Consider the following 21,219-nt stretch of genomic DNA (forward strand, 5'->3'; position numbering starts at 1 on the left):
ATTTAAAACTAAATATATCCTCAATACATTGGTAATTAATTTCATATGGCAAAATGACCCTCTTGTATCACAAAGAGTGGGTGGGAAGAGATTACACACTTACAATTAACTATTAACAGTGCCTTTACACACTGGTTTTGGTTTCTATTGTTAATGAATTGCTATCCCTAGTTAATCTCTGTTGTGCTTAGAGATGAGAAATTAAACTGTCAGAAGGTCAGCTCACAAAAAAGAGACACAAAGATTTAGCTATAAGACACTGATTAAATGTGCATGCTGTTGATGGGAAGACTTCAGCCTGCTGGATCCAAATTTGAGAATCTCAGCAGAACGGAGATCACGGACATTCTGAAGAGGTAGCCCTCAAACAACTACAAGCAGAACTTGTATGTGAGAGGACACTTTGGCCTTTCTACTCAAAAACAGGGAAAAAGGCTGCTGATGACCAGCTGTAGAACAGTTTTATTTTTGTTACATTTGTACCCCGCGCTTTCCCACTCATGGCAGGCTCAATGCGGCGGGCAATGGAGGGTTAAGTGACTTGCCCAGACTCACAAGGAGCTGCCTGTGCCGGGAATCGAACTCACTTCCTCAGTTCCCCAGGACCAAAGTCCACCACCCTAACCACTAGGCCACTCCTTCACTCCCACTAGGCCACTCCAGTTCCCAGTATTAGGTCACTTACATGCCTAAAAACTATTGACTGGTGCCCACCACTTACTGAAACAGAGATCTGGGCAGGCCCTGCCACTAGGCTGACTAGGCATCTACCTAGGAAAGAAGAGATTGGGGGATGACAGCACAGCTCCAGCAAGTACCTGGCAAGATCCCAAAACAGTAGAATACATTTTATGGCGCTTATCCTAGAAATAAGCGGTGGATTTAACCAAAGCCAAGTTAATAATGGCTTATGAAACTTTCTTTTAGGAAGTTATCCACACCTTTTTTTAAACCCTGCTAAATGCTTTTACAACATTCTGTGGCAACAAATTTCAGAGTTTAATTACACGTTGTGTGAAGAAATATTTTCTCCGATTTGTTCTAAAATTACTACTTTGTAGCTTCATTGCATGCCCCCTAGTCCTAGTATTTTTGGAAAGAGTAAACAAGTGATTGTCTACCTGTTCCACTCCACTTATTATATTATAGATCTCTCTCATATCTCCCCTCAGCCTCCAAGCTGAAGAGCCCTAGCTGCTTTAGCCTTTCCTCATAGGGAACTTTTCCCATTCCCTTTATCATTTTTGTTGCACTTCTCTGTACCTTTTCTAATTCCACTATATTTGTTTGAGATGTGGTGACCAAAATCGCACACAATACTCGAGGTGCAGTCGCACCATGGAACGATATAAAGGTATTATAACATCCTAATTTTGGTTTTCCATTCCTTTCCTAATACCTAATATTCTATTTGCTTTCTTAGCCACCGCTATACAATGAGCAGAAGGTTTCAACATATCATCAACGATGACACCTAGATCCTTTTCCTGATCGGTGACTCCTGGGGAAACTTGCATCACATAGCTAAAATTCAGGTTCCTCTTTCCCACATATATCACTTTGCACTTGCACACATTAAACATCATCTGCCATTCAGATGCCCAGTCTCCCAAGGTTCTCTTGCAATTTTTCACAATCCTCTTGCAATTTAACAACTTTGAATAACTTTGTGTTGTCAGCAAATTTAATTACATCACTAGTTACTCCCGTCTCTAGATCATTTATAAATATGTTTAAAAAAAGCGGTTCTAGTACAGACCCCTGCAGGACCCCACTATCAACCTTCTCCATTGAGAATACTAACCATTTAACCCTACTCTCTGTTTTCAATCATTAACCTGTTTTTAATCCACGATACAACACTACCTCCAATCCCATGACTTTCCAATTTCCTCTGGAGTCTTTCATGAGGTACTTTGTCAAATGCCTTGTGAAAATCCAGATACACAATATTGACCGGCTCAGCTTTATTCACATTTTTGTTTACCCCTTCAAATAAATGTAGTAGATTGGTGAGGCGAGATTTCCCTTCATGGATAGGGTGGTGAATTTGCGGAATGACCTCCCAGTGAGATGGTAGAGACTAAGACTTTAAATGAATTCAAGAAAGTTTGGGACAAGTACATAGAATCTGTAAAGGAGAGAAAGGGATAGCAAATGGCATGGATGGGCAGAATGGATAGGCCATACGATCTTTATCTGCTTTCACTGTTCTATGTTTCTATATAAAAACGATCTAATAGTTTGAATGGGCCAAAGAATACAGAAGAAGGATTTTGACATGGCTGATTTCTGAAGTTCTTTAACAAAAAAAAAAAAAGTTGTGGTCAATCATAAAACTCAGGGATTTCTACAGAGTCTTGCGGTACGGTTGTTAGGAGTCAAGTTGCAGCTTATGGGCAAAAGAAAGCTGGGCATCACTCCTGTCCCAGAACCCCTAGACACCATGGATTTCTGCAGGTAGTTTTTTTTTGGGGGGAGGGGTGTAAGATGCTCCCAGGCAGGAAAAATAACATCAGCTTTTAGCTGCTGTTCCTTTTCCAGTTTGCGGTGTTCATCGCCTTCAGCCTGCCATCTCTATAAACCGGATTCACTGAACAAATGTCTAATGCACTCCAATCCAGCCAATATAAAAGATTTTTTTTATTACATAGTAACATAGTAGATGACGGCAGAAAAAGATCTGCACGGTCCATCCAGTCTGCCCAACAAGATAACTCATATGTGCTACTTTTTGTGTATACCCTACTTTGATTTGTACCTGTGCTCTTCAGGGCACAGACCGTATAAGTCTGACCAGCACTATCCCCGCCTCCCAACCATCGGCTCTGGCACAGACCGTATAAGTCTGCCCAGCACTATCCCCGCCTCCCGCCACCGGCTCTACTACTACTACTACTACTATTTAGTATTTCTATAGCGCTACAAGGCATACGCAGTGCTGCACAAACATAGAAGAAAGACAGTCCCTGCTCAAAGAGCTTACAATCTAATAGACAAAAAATAAATAAAGTAAGCAAATCAAATCAATTAATGTGAACGGGAAGGAAGAGAGGAGGGTAGGTGGAGGCGAGTGGTTACAAGTGGTTACGAATCAAAAGCAATGTTAAAGAGGTGGGCTTTCAGTCTAGATTTAAAGGTGGCCAAGGATGGGGCAAGACGTAGGGGCTCAGGAAGTTTATTCCAGGCGTAGGGTGCAGCGAGACAGAAGGCGCGAAGTCTGGAGTTGGCAGTAGTGGAGAAGGGAACAGATAAGAAGGATTTATCCATGGAGTGGAGTGCACGGGAAGGGGTGTAGGGAAGGACGAGTGTGGAGAGATACTGGGGAGCAGCAGAGTGAATACATTTATAGGTTAGTAGAAGAAGTTTGAACAGGATGCGAAAACGGATAGGGAGCCAGTGAAGGGTCTTGAGGAGAGGGGTAGTATGAGTAAAGCGACCCTGGCGGAAGATGAGACGGGCAGCAGAGTTTTGAACCGACTGGAGAGGGGAGAGGTGACTAAGTGGGAGGCCAGCAAGAAGCAGTAGTCTAAACGAGAGGTGACAAGGGTGTGGATGAGGGTTTTGGTAGAGTGCTCGGAAAGAAAGGGGCGGATTTTACGGATGTTGTAAAGAAAGAAACGACAGGTCTTGGCGGTCTGCTGGATATGAGCAGAGAAGGAGAGAGAAGAGTCAAAGATGACCCCAAGGTTTCGAGCTGAGGAGACAGGGAGAATGAGAGAGCCATCAACAGAAATAGAAAACGGGGGGAGCGGGGAGGTGGGTTTGGGGGGGAAAATGAGAAGCTCGGTTTTGGTCATATTTAATTTCAGGTGGCGTTGAGACATCCAGGCAGCAATGTCAGACAAGCACGCTGAAACTTTGGTTTGGATGCAAGGTGAGATATCAGGGGTAGAAAGGTAGATTTGGGAGTCATCAGCATAGAGATGGTAGGAAAAGCCATGGGATGAGATTAATGAACCAAGGGAAGAAGTGTAGATAGAAAAGAGGAGGGGACCAAGAACAGAACCCTGAGGTACGCCGACAGGCAGAGGGATAGAAGTAGAAGAGGATCCACCAGAGTGAACACTAAAGGCTCTGGCACCCGATCTCGACTAAGCTCCTGAGGATCCATTCCTTCTGCACAGGATTCCTTTATGCTTATCCCACGCATGTTTGAATTCCATTACCGTTTTCATTTCCACCACCTCCCGCGGGAGGGCATTCTTAGCTGGGAGTTCTTCCATATAGCTGTCCAGCATCCACACAGCCACTAAACTGCCTGGAGGCCATCTAATGTCTACAATACGATACTAGTAACAATGAATCCTACAATGAATATACAAGTGCTTAGTCACCTGCATCCTCTAGGTGTACAGAAGGGGAATAGGCTACAACCACCACACTCTCCTATTTCACCCATGAGGGTTCTGTTTCTTGTAGCATAGTCATGTGCCAAATCAGGCCATATTTGGATAAAATAGCCAGATGGTAGTTATAAAAGTCTGGAAAATTGAACCCACCACAGCTTCTAGCTCTCTTTAACAATACATCAATCTTGTGTTTTCGGTTGAAAAAAAAAATCAAGTCACGTTTCTTTTTTAGAAATCCCTGGGTACAAAACAAGGAGACAAACTTAAGATATATTTGGCCTGGAAAACAGAAACCATTTTAATCAAATCAAGCCTATCCTACCAGTAGAGATGCTTAAGGCATCCAAGTAGTTACTGCTTTAGTCAATATAGATTCCATTTTTCTTTTTTATTTTATTTCTTTATAAATTTTCATCTAATACAAAGATATAACAATCTTTGATTGAATACACGAATTCTTAAGCAATATTCTACACAGGAAAAAAATATATATAATAATAAAGTATTAGTTAACAGAGAAAAGAAAAAGTGATACAGTAATAGCTACGTCATGCAAGGTTCCACGTTAGGAGTTACGGACCAAGAAAGGGATCTGGGTGTCGTCGTCGATAATACACTGAAACCTTCTGCGGCTCGGAAAGCGAATAGAATGTGTAAGAAGGAAGAGGCTGTCCTACCCTGGTTAGGCCCCTAGAGGGCGTAGTTCCCCTAAAATGTCCAGGGAAAAGGGCTGGGTGAGTTGCTGAAGGGAGCCAGAAAGGGGAGGTATAGCTGGAGGTCGCTAGGACCGGGGCGAGTCCTGGAGGATAGCTGGAGGTCGCTAGGACCGGGGCGAGTCCTGGAGGATAGCTGGAGGTCGTTAGGACCGGGGAGAGTCCTGGGGATAGAAACAGGTGCAGCAGGTTATGGGCTGGGTCCTGTTTGGCTATTAACTACTTATACTCCTCCTGAGTTGTGAAGGGAGGAGGGGAGAGCTGGCAGCTGGAAAAAGAGAGCTGGTAACTAAAGCAAAGAGGAATCCCCCTGAGAAGTACTGGCTGTGCCCTTTGGACTGGTGGTAGAACTGGGTGTTCCCAAGAAGGAAGCTGGCTGGGGGGAAGAAGGCCCGAGAGTGCCAGGTAGAAGAACTATGGGTTCAAAGAGGTACTGTGTGTCCCAGAGGAAAAGCCTGTGTGTCTAGAACAGTGAAGAGGGACTGTGTGTCCGGGGACTGCGTGTCCGGGGACTGCGTGTCCGGGGACGGAGTTAGTACTGAGCCCAAAGGCCTGTGTGAGAGGGCTCAGGGGGAAGAAATCCATGGATATTGAACTGTGCAAGAAGAAATGTTTGAAAGGGAAGATTGCACTGAGTATAAAGAAATGAAATGTTTAAGCTGGAAGAACGGTTTAAGCTTGTGAAAGTGTTTTAAGCTAAAAGAAGTGTGCCCCAGAGGCTGGAATAAAGTTGTGTATGAAAATAGCCTGATTGGTGAAACCTGACTATGTTTGCTTTTTGAGAAGCAGGTCACCCTGAGCAGAAAAGGGTGGTAGATTAATTTGCATAAATCTGCATACTGAGAACCAGCTCACCCTGAGTGAAAGAGGGACCTGGGATCCTGAGGTGGGAGCTTCATCATCATCACAGTAGCCTAATGGTTTTCACCAGTGGTGGCAGTGGTGGGATCTGCACTGAACATCCACGCGGGAGCTGTCGGATTCCAGATCAGACCAGATGAGGGGTTGGTGTGAGATGGAGGTGTCCCTAGAGGTTCCAGAGGCTGTGGTTCCAGATGCCCGTCGAGGGGGCCAACACTAGCAAAAGCGCTTTGCTCACCTACCCCAGGTAAAGGGTATTTAGGGGGGAGGTGAGAGTGGATACGTAAGTGAGAACTGGAGGCTTGGGAGTGGCTGTAGGGGATGGGGAAGGCCACAAATCCCTTCCCAGGAGGGGGGGCGGACACACAGGGAGGTGCAGCACAAGTGAGGGGGCCAGGAGAGTAAACACGCCACACTTGGATGTTGTTTTGTGTGATTGCAGGCTGCACCATCGGACGGCCAGGAAGGACGGAGGCCGGAAAAGCTGGAGAAAAGTTCAAGCCAGAGAAGAGAAGTCCAGAGCACTCACCGGAGTCAATTACCGCTGGAGAGGATCTATTAAAGAGGAACATTAAGAACCAGGTTTTGGGACTTGCAGGGGGGGGGGTCAAAAGGGACCTACTGCAGGGGCCCAGCCTTGGGGAGCATGGTAGCGGCGGGCACCCTAGTGAGAGGGAAGGGCCCGGGCCATGTGTGGTGCTAAGAGAAGAGTCATCAGGTGACCCCTTTCTCGGAGGGATCGTGGTGAGGTCGGAAGCCCCAGGCGGTAGGAGGTGGCTGCAGTTGGAGGGTCAGACAGGACCTGCTGCGGCTAGGCACCTCAGGTCCCCGGGAACGGGGGGAAGGGCCAAAGCCATGTGAGGTGCTAAGAGAAAGATAAGGGACCTAGGCGAGCTAGGTGACCCCTCCTTCGGAGGGCTCATGGTAGCGTCGGGTGGCCCAAGAGGCGGTAGGGGGCTGCAGGAGAAGAGGGTCAGGAAGGGCCCGCTGCAGCGGAAACCCCTCGGGCCTGGTGAATGGGAGGGGGTATGTAAGAAGGAAGAGGCTGTCCTACCCTGGTTAGGCCCCTAGAGGGCGTAGTTCCCCTAAAATGTCCAGGGAAAAGGGCTGGGTGAGTTGCTGAAGGGAGCCAGAAAGGGGAGGTATAGCTGGAGGTCGCTAGGACCGGGGCGAGTCCTGGAGGATAGCTGGAGGTCGCTAGGACCGGGGCGAGTCCTGGAGGATAGCTGGAGGTCGTTAGGACCGGGGAGAGTCCTGGGGATAGAAACAGGTGCAGCAGGTTATGGGCTGGGTCCTGTTTGGCTATTAACTACTTATACTCCTCCTGAGTTGTGAAGGGAGGAGGGGAGAGCTGGCAGCTGGAAAAAGAGAGCTGGTAACTAAAGCAAAGAGGAATCCCCCTGAGAAGTACTGGCTGTGCCCTTTGGACTGGTGGTAGAACTGGGTGTTCCCAAGAAGGAAGCTGGCTGGGGGGAAGAAGGCCCGAGAGTGCCAGGTAGAAGAACTATGGGTTCAAAGAGGTACTGTGTGTCCCAGCTGAAAAGCCTGTGTGTCTAGAACAGTGAAGAGGTACTGTGTGTCCCAGAGGAAAAGCCTGTGTGTCTAGAACAGTGAAGAGGGACTGTGGGTCCGGGGACTGTGTGTCCGGGGACGGAGTTAGTACTGAGCCCAAAGGCCTGTGTGAGAGGGCTCAGGGGGAAGAAATCCATGGATATTGAACTGTGCAAGAAGAAATGTTTGAAAGGGAAGATTGCACTGAGTATAAAGAAATGAAATGTTTAAGCTGGAAGAACGGTTTAAGCTTGTGAAAGTGTTTTAAGCTAAAAGAAGTGTGCCCCAGAGGCTGGAATAAAGTTGTGTATGAAAATAGCCTGATTGGTGAAACCTGACTATGTTTGCTTTTTGAGAAGCAGGTCACCCTGAGCAGAAAAGGGTGGTAGATTAATTTGCATAAATCTGCATACTGAGAACCAGCTCACCCTGAGTGAAAGAGGGACCTGGGATCCTGAGGTGGGAGCTTCATCATCATCACAGTAGCCTCATGGTTTTCACAAATGTTGGGTATTATTAGGAAAGGTATGGAAAACAGGTGTGAGCATGTTATAATGCTGTTATATCGTGACCACACCTTGAGTATTGTGTTTAGTTCTGGTCGCCGCATCTCAAGAAAGATATAGTAGAATTGGAAAAGGTGCAGCGAAGGGCAACTAAAATGATAGCGGGGATGGGACGACTTCCCTATGAAGAAAGACTAAGGAGGCTAGGGCTTTTCAGCTTGGAGAAGAGAAGGCTGAGGGGAGACATGGTAGAGGTATATAAAATAATGAATGGAGTGGAACAGGTGGATGTGAAGCATCTGTTCACGCTTTCCAAAAATACTAGGACTAGGGGGCATGCGATGAAACTCCTGTGTAGTAAATTTAAAACAAATCAGAGAAAATATTTCTTCACCCAACGCGTAATTAAACTCTGGAATTCATTGCCGGAGAACGTGGTGAAGGCGGTTAGCTTGGCAGAGTTTAAAAGGGGGTTAGACGGTTTCCTAAAGGACAAGTCCATAAACCGCTACTAAATGGACTTGGGAAAAATCCACAATTCCGGGAATAACATGTATATAATGTTTATACATTTTAGAAGCTTGCCAGGTGCCCTTGGCCTGGATTGGCCGCTGTCGTGGACAGGATGCTGGGCTCGATGGACACTTGGTCTTTTCCCAGTGTGGCATTACTTATGTACTAATAAAGTTTTGGTTAACAGTCCACAAATAAAGAGAACATCCAATAGCTATGTCTTCTAAGAAGCTTAATTTTAACAAAGAAAAAAAAAGCAGGAGGTTACCCCTATCAAATTACAGCATCACGTCTGATTCTCCTCCTTATTACCTTGCATATGTAAAAATTACATAACTGATCTGGTTCAAAGAAGACATATCTTTTGTCTTTGAAGAATAATAAACATTTACAAGGAAATCTCAATTGGAAACGAGTATTTAACCCAATAGATTCTTGTTTCATTTCAAGAAACTTCTTTCTCCTCTGTTGAGTCCACTTGGAAATATCTGGGAAAATTGAAACTCTGCTCCCCATAAATTCAGGATGAACATTTTTAAAATAAAGTCTTAATAAGGCCTCTTTATCTTGAAGAAATACAAATGACACAATCAAGGTTGCTCTAGTTTTAATTTCCTCTTTAGATTGTTCCAGAAAGTCCGTAATATCCAGTGTTTTTGTTGAAATATCCTGTTGTATTGGAACTTTTTGTTGTACGTTAACATCTTGTTGCTATGATTTTACTTCTAAATAATATAATTTCTGAAGAGGTGGAAGAGACTGATCTAAATATTTAAAGTTCTCTTTTAAGAATTTAAAAAACATATCTCGGAGTAACATATTGAGATTGTGGAAAATTTAATATACGAAGATTTACATTTCTTGTCATGTTCTCTAGATTTTCTATTTTCCGATACAATACTAATCGATCTCCTGATATTTGGGCTTGCTGTTCTTGTATTTTAACCATGTCTGTCTCCAAAATAGTCTGATTAGTTAAGACACCTTCAATCTTTTCTTTTACATCTCTTACTTGAGTAGCATTATTTAATGACACTGATACAAAAGAGGCACAAACCTTATGCAAGGATTCAAGAGCAGTCCAGATAGATTCCAGCGATATTTCTTGGGGTCTCACAAGTGGCTGAATCGCCGAGGCACACAGGGAAATTTCCTCTTGCAAACCAACAGTTTGAATCCCTTTCACAGTTGCCTTCTCCGATGCCATTCCTGGAAGTCGCTGATCACCCTCCACTAACGACTGAGGAATATCCTCAGAGAAGGTCTCAACTGCTGCTTCCACTGACGAGATCCATCGCCCCTTCAAGTCGATATCTGCATCAATACTCGGTACTTTAATCCCGTCTGGTTGCGGTAGTGGAGGGGTAGCTGGTCCAAATGGGCTGAGCGACAAATCGCTCTCCTGAATGGGGCTCTTCCTTGCCCCGGTAGTGGAAACGCCCATGCTCGGGGTCGAAACCAAAAATGTTGAGACTGAAGTCTGTCCCAATGAGGGGGCTATTAGCTTCGGGAGGGGGGGGTCCCTTGAGCTTACCCTTCCTCTTCGGCATGCTCATTCCAAAGAAAAAGGTATATTTTTAGAGTATTGCAGAGAGCGTTCATCTCACACAACCTGCTTCATCGCCATCTTGGATTTTCTCCAGTTCAGGTGTTTCTTGATAAAGATTCCATTTTTCATGCAGCACAATTTAATATCTTCTATATCCCTAGTTAATTCCACCCCCAAATATTTGAGGCCATCATCAGATCGCTGAAAATCAAAGAACTTATATCAGCACATACACAGTAAGAGTTCAGGGGCCTGATTTCCAATTTATGTCAGTTAATTTTATAACCAGAAAAGAAAACCAGAATAACGAAAAATCAGATGCACCAAGAGCCCTGTTTATTAAGCTGCGCTAGAGGTGCGTTAGTGCTTTTAGCGCACGCTAACCATTAGCGCGCGATGTGTAGGTGCCCACAATATTCCTATGGTGCCTACAGTTAGCATGCCCTAATTTTGTGCATGCACTAAAAACACTAGCACACCTTAATAACAAGGCAGCCAAACTAGTTACAGGATTAGACAGAAAAAAAAGCATTATCTGCATAAGCAGCTAGTTTGCACTCAATATCATGCATTCTGATTCCTTTAATTGTATCATCTTGATGTAGTGCTAATAGCAATGGCTATTTGCCTCTAAATAAAAAAATGGATTAGCTTGAGCTACTACGGAAATCCAAAATATATATATATATATCACTTACAGAAATATGTGAATGGAGATGACTGTATAAAACTCACACCATTTGAATGAAGTAGTTTATATATTGTATTTTTTAATAGTTTTATAGTTTATTGAAAATTTACTAAACAGAGGGATAAGCCCCACCCATCTGTCCAAGTCAGCTCTAATAATCAAAAACAATTTAGGATAATTAGCCTCATATAAGTTGTTATATGAGGGCTGCAGCCAAATACCCAGATATTTTAGGCCTTTTCCCAACCAATGAAATGGGGATGACTGCAAGGATCTCAGGACATTCTCAGGTAAGGTGAGATTAAGCGCCATTATCTTAAAACCCAAAACCTGGGAAATGGGCTGTTTGCTCTTTCCAATGACAAGGGGTTCCAACTTCTCACTCTCATCCATATTGCAGCAAAGGAGGATCGTCAGTCGGTCCTTCGACGTTTTACCTCCAGTAGTTTTGGCATGTTTGAATGCAAGTGTTCCATCAGGAATCGCTCACCAGTAGAGACCGTTTTCGACAGCATTGAAAATGTCACGAGGTGCAAACTCGTTCAAGATGGTAGGAAGAACTGAAACAACCCAATTTTCAGCACCAAAGTCATCAGCATCTTGTTTCTCACCATGCTGTTTCGTGAATTTTATGTTGTTCCTCTCCTTCCAACTTTCCAACCATCCAACAGTGGCTTTGAATTCAGTTAGTCCAAGACTTTCAGCTAGCTGGTTAGCTTTCTCCATAAGCAGTGGACCACTGACAGGAAAATGTCTGCTCCTGAATCAAGAAAACCACCGAAGAAGTGCATCTTCTACCTCCTCAGCTTTTCCCAATTGTTTTCGTTTCCGTTGAGGATTTGTATTGTTTTGCCAGTCTTCCAAAAGTTGGTCTTTCTTCTTCAAGACGTGTGAAATTTGACTGGGATTGACACCATATTCTTTAGAAATAGATGCTTGACTTTGTTTGTTTTCTAATTTTTTAAAGAACTTCTATTCGTTCAGCCAGTGTTAAAGTCTTACAGTTCCGCCGCAACAACGAAGAAGACCCCAGTGTACACTCTAACACCATTCTTTTGCTTATTCTGCCTGTGGCAGTTAAAGGGGTGGTAAATTTGAAATCTCATTGGTTGTCACGCACCAATCGGCTTCCATATTCTGTGCGTGCACTTATGCAGAGTCTTTCCTGCAGAGGAGTGGTCTTAAACCATGTATATAAGCGAATCTTTGGAAGATCTTCTGAACTATGCCACATAGAATTTACACGCATCACGTTATAGAATACGCTTAGACAGTTCTGTGAGTAAATTCTAATTAATGCCCAATTAGTGTCAATAATTGCTTAAGTGACAATTATCAGCACTGACTGGCTTGTTAACTAATTAAGCTGTGCACACAAATCTAGAATACGACTGGATTTGCATGTACAACTTAAGTCACGATATATAGAATCTGGGGTTAAGCTGATTGCATGCTAATTTTGTAGAATACCAATTAGCGCCCAACCAGCACTTAGCGTGTGTGAATGTAATATTCACGCATGTAGGTGCTAATATTCTATAATCATAGTGTGCAAATTGGGTTTATGTTTAGGCGCCAAGGTTATACAATAAGGGGATAGCAGCTGAATATCATCACTATATGGATAATCTTTGGCTGTTGCCTTCACTTTGTCCTATATCATACAGAGAGTATTGGGGCAATGAGACATTTTCAATCTCATAATATTCATGTAGTGGCTGACAGGGAAGTTATACATTTAATACCTGATAAATATGAAGCTATTACTGCAAAGAAAAATAATAGATAATATGTCAATGTAGATATCTAAAAATTGATATTTTCTGTAACCAGGTATAACTTTCATTCCCTCCCCTCCCCCCAATATTCAGCTGGCAGTGGGCAGCGCTTTTGCTGTCCGTCACCAGCGTTAAACTCGGATATTCAATGTCGGGTTGTTTCTGGTGGCGACCAGCAATTAATATCCAATTTCATTTTTGATCGTGACAACTTAACCAGTTAAGCCGATATTCAGCGCTAACCAGTTAAGTGCTTAGTGGTTAAAGATAGGTCTGCTATTTATGAGACCTATTTTAACCACTAAACATAGCTGGTTTGGCAATGAATATCCGTGCCTAATCGGTTATCTCCCACTGAATAGCCGCAGTTAGGCACTAAAATGCTATTTACCGGCCAGGAGTCATTAAATTATTTTGAATACTGGGCCCCTTAAAACTAATATATCATTGTGTGTATGAAATTATAAGTTCTCACAGTGAGTTACTGAGGTTTCAATTATTACTTTCTGTTTTTACTGGTTTTTCATTTTTATAGACTTCAAATGAGAACATAATTATGAACAATAAATAACAAAAAAATAAAATTAGAAAATATATGACCTTACCTCCTTTGGCTGGCTAGGGTCAAGCCTGTCTGCAATTAACTGCAATTGTTCTTGATTCATAAATGTATAGCTCTGGAACAGATATTATAAAGCACTTACTAACAAAGTAGCATATGTATTTTAGACTACTGTTTGAAACCTAGCCATTCTCCTTAGAAAAGACAACAATAACTGAAAAGGTACTGGATTTAACTCTAGCAAACAATTAAGGCAAATAATATGAATATATGATATCTTTAACAAAAGCAACTATTATTCACTGTAAAAAAAAAAAGAATCATATACTGTCATACTTGGTTGAATGAAGAATCGCTGTCTGAACAGTTGTCTGTAAAATGACCACTGTGTTGTTCCTGTTGGGTTTTCCTCTGAATTTCTTTGTTCTTCATCTGATCTTCTTCAAACTTGCTGATCAGAGATTCCACCACAACTGCCATGACGTTCTTCAGAGAATACATCATTTCTTTGTATCTGTAACATTAAAAGCACTCAATCAGGATCCTCGGTCTCCTACAACCATGAGAAAAATCACAAAGACTTACCCATCCTAAAAACTGCCTACTTCCCATTGAATCATTGCAGGAGACCAAGTCAGGGCAGGCAGCAGCAGGATAGCAGTGCATTTCAATTCCCTTCCACACTATTTGGTCAGGAGGAGAAGGGGAAAAATTGGTGGTGCACTGAGCCATGTCCTTCCCCTCTGCTTCCCTGAGCCCAACTGGTACGAGCCACCTACCACCCAATCAGAACGAGAGGAGGAGGAGGAAAGCAGACTAAAGGGAATGGGGTGAAGCGAGGGGATTTTTGATGACTGTGCTATGTGACACTTGACAAGGGCCCCGGAAGGACAGTGAACAAAATAAGTGTAGGAATGGGGAGAAAGGAAAGACAAAGGACTAGTAAAGGGATGTAGAGAGGGGCAACAAAAAAGAAAGTGGATGGATTGGACTGTGGATTATATATGGTGAGAAAAAGGAGCATGAGAGGACTGAAATACTGCAGGGTGTAAGCGAATGGATGGGTAGAGTGAGTGAGGGAATTGAGGGTGTGAGTGGTGACCAGTATTCCAGGCGCTGAGAGGGAATCAGGCAGCTCTTCTCGAAACTGATCACCCATCCCAAGGACTGAAGCAGCCTGACAACCGCGGAAGTCGCTTCCAAGCCAGTCGTCCAAGTAAGGGTGCACTCAAATACCCTGCTTCCGGACGAAGGTTGCCACCACTACCATCACTTTGGAGAAGGTCTGTGGGGCCATAGCAAGGCCAAATGGGAGCGCCCGAAACTGGAAGTGCTGATCGCGGAACGAAGGAACTGCTGATGGAGGCCCCAAATTGGAATATGAAGGTACGCTTCTTTGTGATCGAGAGAGGTGAGAAACTTGCCCTCCCGCATGGAGGCAATGAGGGACCTGAGGGTTTCCATCCGTAAGTGCGTAATCCACAAGCACTTGTTGACACTCTTGAGGTCCAGAATGGGCCGGACTGTGCCTCCCTTCTTGGGGACCATGAAATACATGGAGTACCTCTCCTCTGTCCGCACTCGTCGAGCGGCACGGGCACAATGGCCTGAAGAGACAGTAGCGCCTGAACGGTGGACTTGACTTCTGCCTCTTGAACAGAACCTCGACATGGAGACTGTAAGAAGAGAGGAGCGACCGGGCGGCAGAATTCTAACCAGTAACCGTCGCGCAGGATGTCCAGCACCCACTGATCTGAGGTGATGGAGACCCACGCGTCCTGGAATGCCTGAAGACGTCCCCCTATCGGACTTAACGCGTGGACCAACGCACCATTATTGCGACTGTCAGGCAGGAGGACCTGTCTGACCTGACTTGCCGGTCCCCTTCCTGTCCCCCCGAAAAGATGACTGACGGGGCTGAAACCTAGGTTTCTGCCCAAAGGCCAGGCGACCTGGTCTGTATTTCTTACTGTCCTGAAACAGAGGACGAGAGAACCCGGACTGCCGACCAGATGACCTAGGCCAGTCCTCAGGCAGCCGCTGGGGTCTAGAGACTCAGAGCTCTTTCACCAGATTACTCAAGTCCTCACCAAACAGTAACTTCCCCCAAAAGGGCAGCTTGACTAACCGGGCTTTGGACGCCGCATCCACAGACCACGCCCAGAGCAACAACCGTCGTCTTGCGGAGACCACCAATGACATGCCCTTGGCCGAAGCCCTAAGCATGTCGTACACGACATCCACTAGATAAGCGAGACCTGCCTCCATCCTAGCCGCCCACGAGCCACTCCTGGCCCCTGACCTTTGATGCCATTTCAGACAGGAACGGGCCACAAAGGAACTGCAAATCGCAGCCTGCAAGCCCAAGGCAGCCACCTCAAAGGCCTGTTTCAGGGCGTGCTCCAATTTCCTATCCTGAAGGTTCTTTAAGGCCACCCCGCCTTCCACATGCAAGGTCGTCTTCTTGGTGACCACTGTCACCAAAGAATCCACCTTAGGAAAGCTCAACTTCTCCCTTTCCTCCGGAACCAAAGGGTAGAGACTGGCCATGGCTCTCCCCACTCGCAGACCCGCCTCATGGGTATTCCACTCTGCAGAGATTAAATCCTGAATATCTGGATGCATCGGGAACGCCTTAGAGGGACCCTTAAGCCCCCGCATGGGACCAGACTGCTGGGAACCTGAAGAATCCCGCCCAGGTTCAGATATGGAGAGAGTGTCGATAAGGACTCCGAAATCAACGCACCCAATTCGTCTTTTTGAAAAAGCCGGAGCACCCGAGGGTCATCCCAATCTCCAGAGGGGAGCTCCCCCTCCTCTAAAGGCTCTAGGACCAAAGGGCCCCCCCAATGAAGCGGACTCCGTGTCTGACCCCGGAGAAACGGGTGAAGAACACTCCAAAGGGTTGTCCAACAGGATTGGCCGAAGTCTCTTGGGAGGAGGAGGGGCTGAGTCCGACTCTGCACCCCCTGGGACCCCTGGAGTAGGCAGAGCAGCACCCCCCCCCCCCCCCCGCGTCAATAAAAATGCCTGATGCATTAACAAGACAAATTCAGGGGAAAAAGGCATACCCTGATCACGTAAGCCCCCTGCTGCGACTGCCCCTTTCTAGAGCACGTTCTCTGACCACGGAGGACAAAATAGCCGAAGTTCCCATCTCCGCCAGAGAGGAGTCGCCAAGAGATCCCCCCGGGGACCCGAAGCGCTGATCCAGGCCCGTTATCCCCAGAGAAAGTCCTCCACTCGGGGACACTGGTCTGCACACCGTGCAGCGGCACGAGGAGCATCTACCCCCACAGGAGGAGCAGCGCATTCACCACCTCAGCGGGGACCGACATGCCGCCGCGCCAAAAACACCCGGTCAGAGACCTGAATCGGAAGAGCGCACTGCAAGCCCGCTAACTTGCTCCTTCTTCTTCTTTTTTTTTTTTTTTACTTTGGCGCTAGTGTTTAATAGAAAAAAAAGGCACGCCGCGGGAACCGCGCAACCGTTACCACAGTCCACTAACAGATCCCCAACTCACCACCTGGATCCTGAAACAGGGTGTGCACCCCCCTCCCCCCAAATTCTTCAACCTCCTCACCTCCCCAGCCAGAATCGACACCAACGGACTGGAGCCGTTCTGATACGGCCAGAAGAAACGTGGCTCTCTCTTTTTTGTTGTTGTTGGTTGCTGCACAGACACTGCCACAAGAGTGGCTCAGGAGGGAAATAAAAGGAAGAAAGCCTCCAGGCGGTAGCAAGACAGGGACCCAACACCACCAGATATGTCTAAATTTCCTCACCTGTGTGACTCATATGGGAACCAGCCACCAACCAAACCAGGAGAAACCAACTGGAACACAGAGAGAAACGAAGTATGTCCATCCACCTGCTGGAGATAGAAGATACTGAGGAACTGGGCGACTAGAATGTGGCTAGGTAGTAGTGCTCAGTTCTGGATTTTCTATCTCCACCTGCTGGTCGATGAACATAACTACCCACTTGTCCTGGAATAGTGGGATAGAACGTTATGGAAGTTTATTTATTTTTATGTGCACTTCTACTCAGGAGAAAAGAGTCAGTGGGTCTACACAGAGGTCTAAATCAGCATGAATAGAAAACCAAAAGGAAACCCACAAAGAGCAGGTAATAGCAAAAAAACAATGGGAAGTACCAGGCACACAAGCAAATAATCCAATGATAACAGCTCTTTATTGTAGAAACTTGCAAACAATCCTAAACATGGATAGTGAGTAGGGACCAAAAAGTGCTATATGCATCAACTGTACGTGTGGTGGGAGGATTATTTCAGGTGGGTAGGAAATCTGTTTGGGGGCAGATTTAGGGTGGGTGCTTGGATCAGTGGACCCATATTGTCAGAGGGAAAGAGATGAGGTGTTCGTTGGAGGAGGCTGTGTAGGAAACTGGTTGAAAGGAGATAAAATATAAAAGTGGAAAACAATATTACATAGAATGAGCAAAATGTAAATAAAAATAAATAATCTTATTATTTTTACCATAATCAAAACAGACCCGGTAACAGACTAGTACCAAACCCACCTTATCTGCCACCAGGACTGCCACAAGCCTGAAGGCACTGATGGCCTGAGAGCAGCTGAACTGAGGCTGCGACTGAATCGCATGTGCTGAGCAAGCACTCAGCCCTGACAGGATAGGTTCCAGCGTTCAGTCAATCACAGTCACAGATGCCTGCACGTCTCTGAACTTAGCCACAGTTTTCTTTTTTCACGTGGCTGAGCTAGATGTGCAGCTGTGATTGGTTAGGGAGCCTGACTGGCGCATAAAAGGGTGCCCGTAATTGGCCGAGATTTGAGTGAGTAGGACTAAGGGTTGCTGCACGCACACTAACTCCAACTCTAAAGTAAAGCCAGGTTGGGACTAGGGAACACTGCAGTACAGAGTGGAGCAGGGGGTGCTTCCGAGGCTGTGGCAAGACTACCAATGCTGGGGCCATGGGGCCCCCGGAAGTGCAAGGCCCTGTGCAGCTCGCCTGTGCCTAAGACCAGCCCTGCATCTTTATATGGCTTAGCAGACCATCAAAAATAATTTATCCAGGTAGCTATATGCTAGTGTGTAGGCTTATCCTGAACTTCTGGACATCTGATTCCGCCTCGTCTCCTAATATTTGGGATAGGGCTATGCAAGAAATGTCTGAATGATAGCTGATGTCTGCAGGGGTAGTACAGCTCCTACCCAAGAATCTTTAGTTTGCCCTGTGGAAACAATATCAGTCTAAAGCTAACCTATGTGACTGAAATATGCTGTGATTTGCATTCCACTTTAAGGACGCTTTGAGACTAATACCATACTTATCTATTTATATGGGTTTAGTGGTGTTATCATAACCCAATGGTACATTTCAGTTTTCCCTTTATGCACATCTGTATGCTTCCTACTCCTCTTGTACCATGGAGATATGACTTCATAAAGGATGTGTTGTTGAAAGTGGGTGTGAGGTTTAGACTGGGGGATGGGCTGTAATCTAATGGGGTACGGGTAGAGTTGGGAGGGGAGGGGGTTTTAGTTACAAAAATGTTGAGGCCAACAATGCTTTGTTACACACCACATTTGTTCCCTTTTGTATTACACCTTTGGCTTAATTCTGTTTTTGGATCATTTTAGTCTTTTGCTCTGTTTTTTTTTTTAATGTGTATGTTGTATCACTGTTTGCTTTGTACCTGTACCTTGGCTCTTAATAAAAGATACTTAAAAAATAAAAACTACTACTATAACCTGGTATCTGGTGTGCCTTACATTTACGCGTCTGCAATTACACCAGCCATAGACCTGCTGTAACCGAAGGTCCCTAAATGCAGCAGGGACATGAATACAGTATCCTGTAAGTCAAGCATATTATGTGAGAGCCTCAGTTATTGCCTGCCCATGAGTACTCCTCCTTTATATTAAACATTGCTATGCCACTTATGTGAACCTTTACAGAATAGTGCTTAGACACCCTATTAACATTTATGCATGTTAAGTGTACATTTACCAGTGAAAGCGCTATATTCTGTAAATTTATGCATGCATGGGGCATCAAAATGCCCTTTGAATGTCTGTGTATAATCGATCAATACTAATCTGGCTTTCCCAATAGGTGTACTGAGGTTCATGTACTCATAAAGTAAAATAAAAATTCTACTGCCCACTGCAATGTTTACAGTGTTGTCTTTTCCTAGGTAGGCTCTTCTGTGATTCATGCAAGTTAGTGCTATTATGGTACATTAGAATTTCTTTATAGGTCCTATATTACTCCACAACAGCCTAGTGCTGGACTTAGGCTTTTGATTTAGCTTGCACTTTTCTTATAAGTAGGTCAAGGCAAGTTACATTCAGGTACAGTACATATTTTCCCGTCCCTGGAGGGCTTACAATCTAAGAAGGCCTTTTACTAAGGTGTGCTAGCATTTTTAGCTCGCACTAAAAATCAGCTGGCGGTAAATGCTGAAATGCCCATTATAGTCCTATAGGTATCTCAGCATTTAGCACCAGCTGATTTTTAGCGCAAGCTAAAAATGCTAAAAGGCCCCCCAAGTTTGTACCTAAGGCATGAAGGGTTAATTGACTGGCCCAAGATCTCAAGGAGTAGCAGGTAGATTTAAATCCTGACTTCCCTGGCTCTCAGCCTGCTCCTCTAACCACTAAATACAGCTAATACAGATAATGCATTATTTCAAACATGTTTGGTAAGTCAACAATAAACTAAAAGCCAGCAAATCTAAAGTCTGGTGGCCATTTGGCAACCTACCAAAATAAACTGATAGGCAAACATTTTTTTGGTTGCCAGTAATCACAAGATTTCTATTACAATGCTATTGAACATCACGGTTTACATGGTCATCAGGAAGATATTGGACTAAAGGATTAGGGCTTTCTGGAAGCCAAGTGTTAAAATAGCTGCAAAGATTTCCAGAATACTGCCAATATTGTTCAGTTTAATATACTGTATTATTCTGATGATTTACTTTGACATTTTGGTACATAATTCCCTTGAGTAATAGGAGGTACTAATGAGAAGGCAGTATTGTTGCAATTCGATCTCTCGGTGGACCATGAAATTCTGCTGCAGTTGCTTGAGAGTATTGGAATTGTTGGAAAGGTGCAAAATTGGTTTAAGAGTTTTTTGATTCGCTCTTACACAGTCAAAACAAAGGATGGCCTATCTTCTTCTTGGAGAAATAACTGTGGAGTCCCTCAAGGTTCTCCACTGTCCCCGCTGCTTTTCAATATTTTTTTTACGATCTTTAGGTTTCTTGTTACATAACAAGAAATGTGTTCACTATATTTATGCAGACGACAATTCAGTTTTGATACCTTTTGATTCTATTTCTGTAATAGATTCTATTCTAATTCAACAATGCATGTCATGATGAAACATCCAATCATTTATTAATGTTAAAATTGAATACCGAGAAAACAAAATTTATTTTGACATGCATCCAGAAAATATTCCAAAATCTATCACTATTAACTAAGCTACCTTTGAATTTTCTACAGTCATTAAACTGTTAGGAGTGTTTATTGATAGTGCTTTAACCATGGAAAAACAGGTCTCTTCATTAACAAAGAAATGTTTTTCCTGATGAAAAAATTGAGATGCGTGCGAAACTATTTTGAACAAGAATACTGGTTTAGTCTCTCTTAGTTTCTAAACTGGATTATTATAATCTGGTTTATTTAGGATGTAATAAAAGTCTGGTGAGGAGACTGCAAACGATACAGAATACAGCAGTTTGAATGATATTTGGATTGTCTAAATCCGATATGATCTCTCCTCCTGTTATTTATCGTTACACTGGTTGCCTATTGAGGCCAAATTTCAAATTGGTGTGTTTTCTCTTTAAACTTTTTCATGGCTTGGCACCAGACTATCTATATCCACATTTTATATTCATTTATGCTTTAAGAACAAGATGTATTGGTACTGTAGGTTATTCTTTTCCATCATCAAAAGGTAAAAAGAGATTACATTTCTTTGAATCATCAGGGTTGACATTTCAAGCATTAAGATTATGGACTACAATTTCACCTAAATTTAAATCTTCTCAGTCCTATATTCTTTTTAGGAAAGATTTGAAAACATTTCTGTTTCAGAAATATGTATCCCACGCTAACTACTGATCTATTATTTATTCTTAT

The 21,219-nt window shown here is 44.2% G+C and overlaps 1 protein-coding gene across 3 annotated transcripts in view; it reads right to left on the reverse strand.

The window, feature by feature from the left end:
- Positions 1–21,219, reverse strand: part of TBC1D32 (TBC1 domain family member 32) — a 327,052-nt gene that overhangs the window by 278,425 nt on the left and 27,408 nt on the right. For all 3 annotated transcript variants that reach the window (XM_030198562.1, XM_030198561.1, XM_030198563.1), the window contains exons 4-5: positions 13,413–13,590; positions 13,120–13,191 (exon numbers count right to left, since the gene is read on the reverse strand). In XM_030198562.1, coding sequence (XP_030054422.1) covers positions 13,120–13,191; positions 13,413–13,590 — 250 coding nt within the window. The remainder of the gene's footprint in view (positions 1–13,119; positions 13,192–13,412; positions 13,591–21,219) is intronic.

Source organism: Microcaecilia unicolor, chromosome 3 (assembly GCF_901765095.1).
Source record: "Microcaecilia unicolor chromosome 3, aMicUni1.1, whole genome shotgun sequence".
NCBI lineage: Eukaryota > Metazoa > Chordata > Amphibia > Gymnophiona > Siphonopidae > Microcaecilia > Microcaecilia unicolor.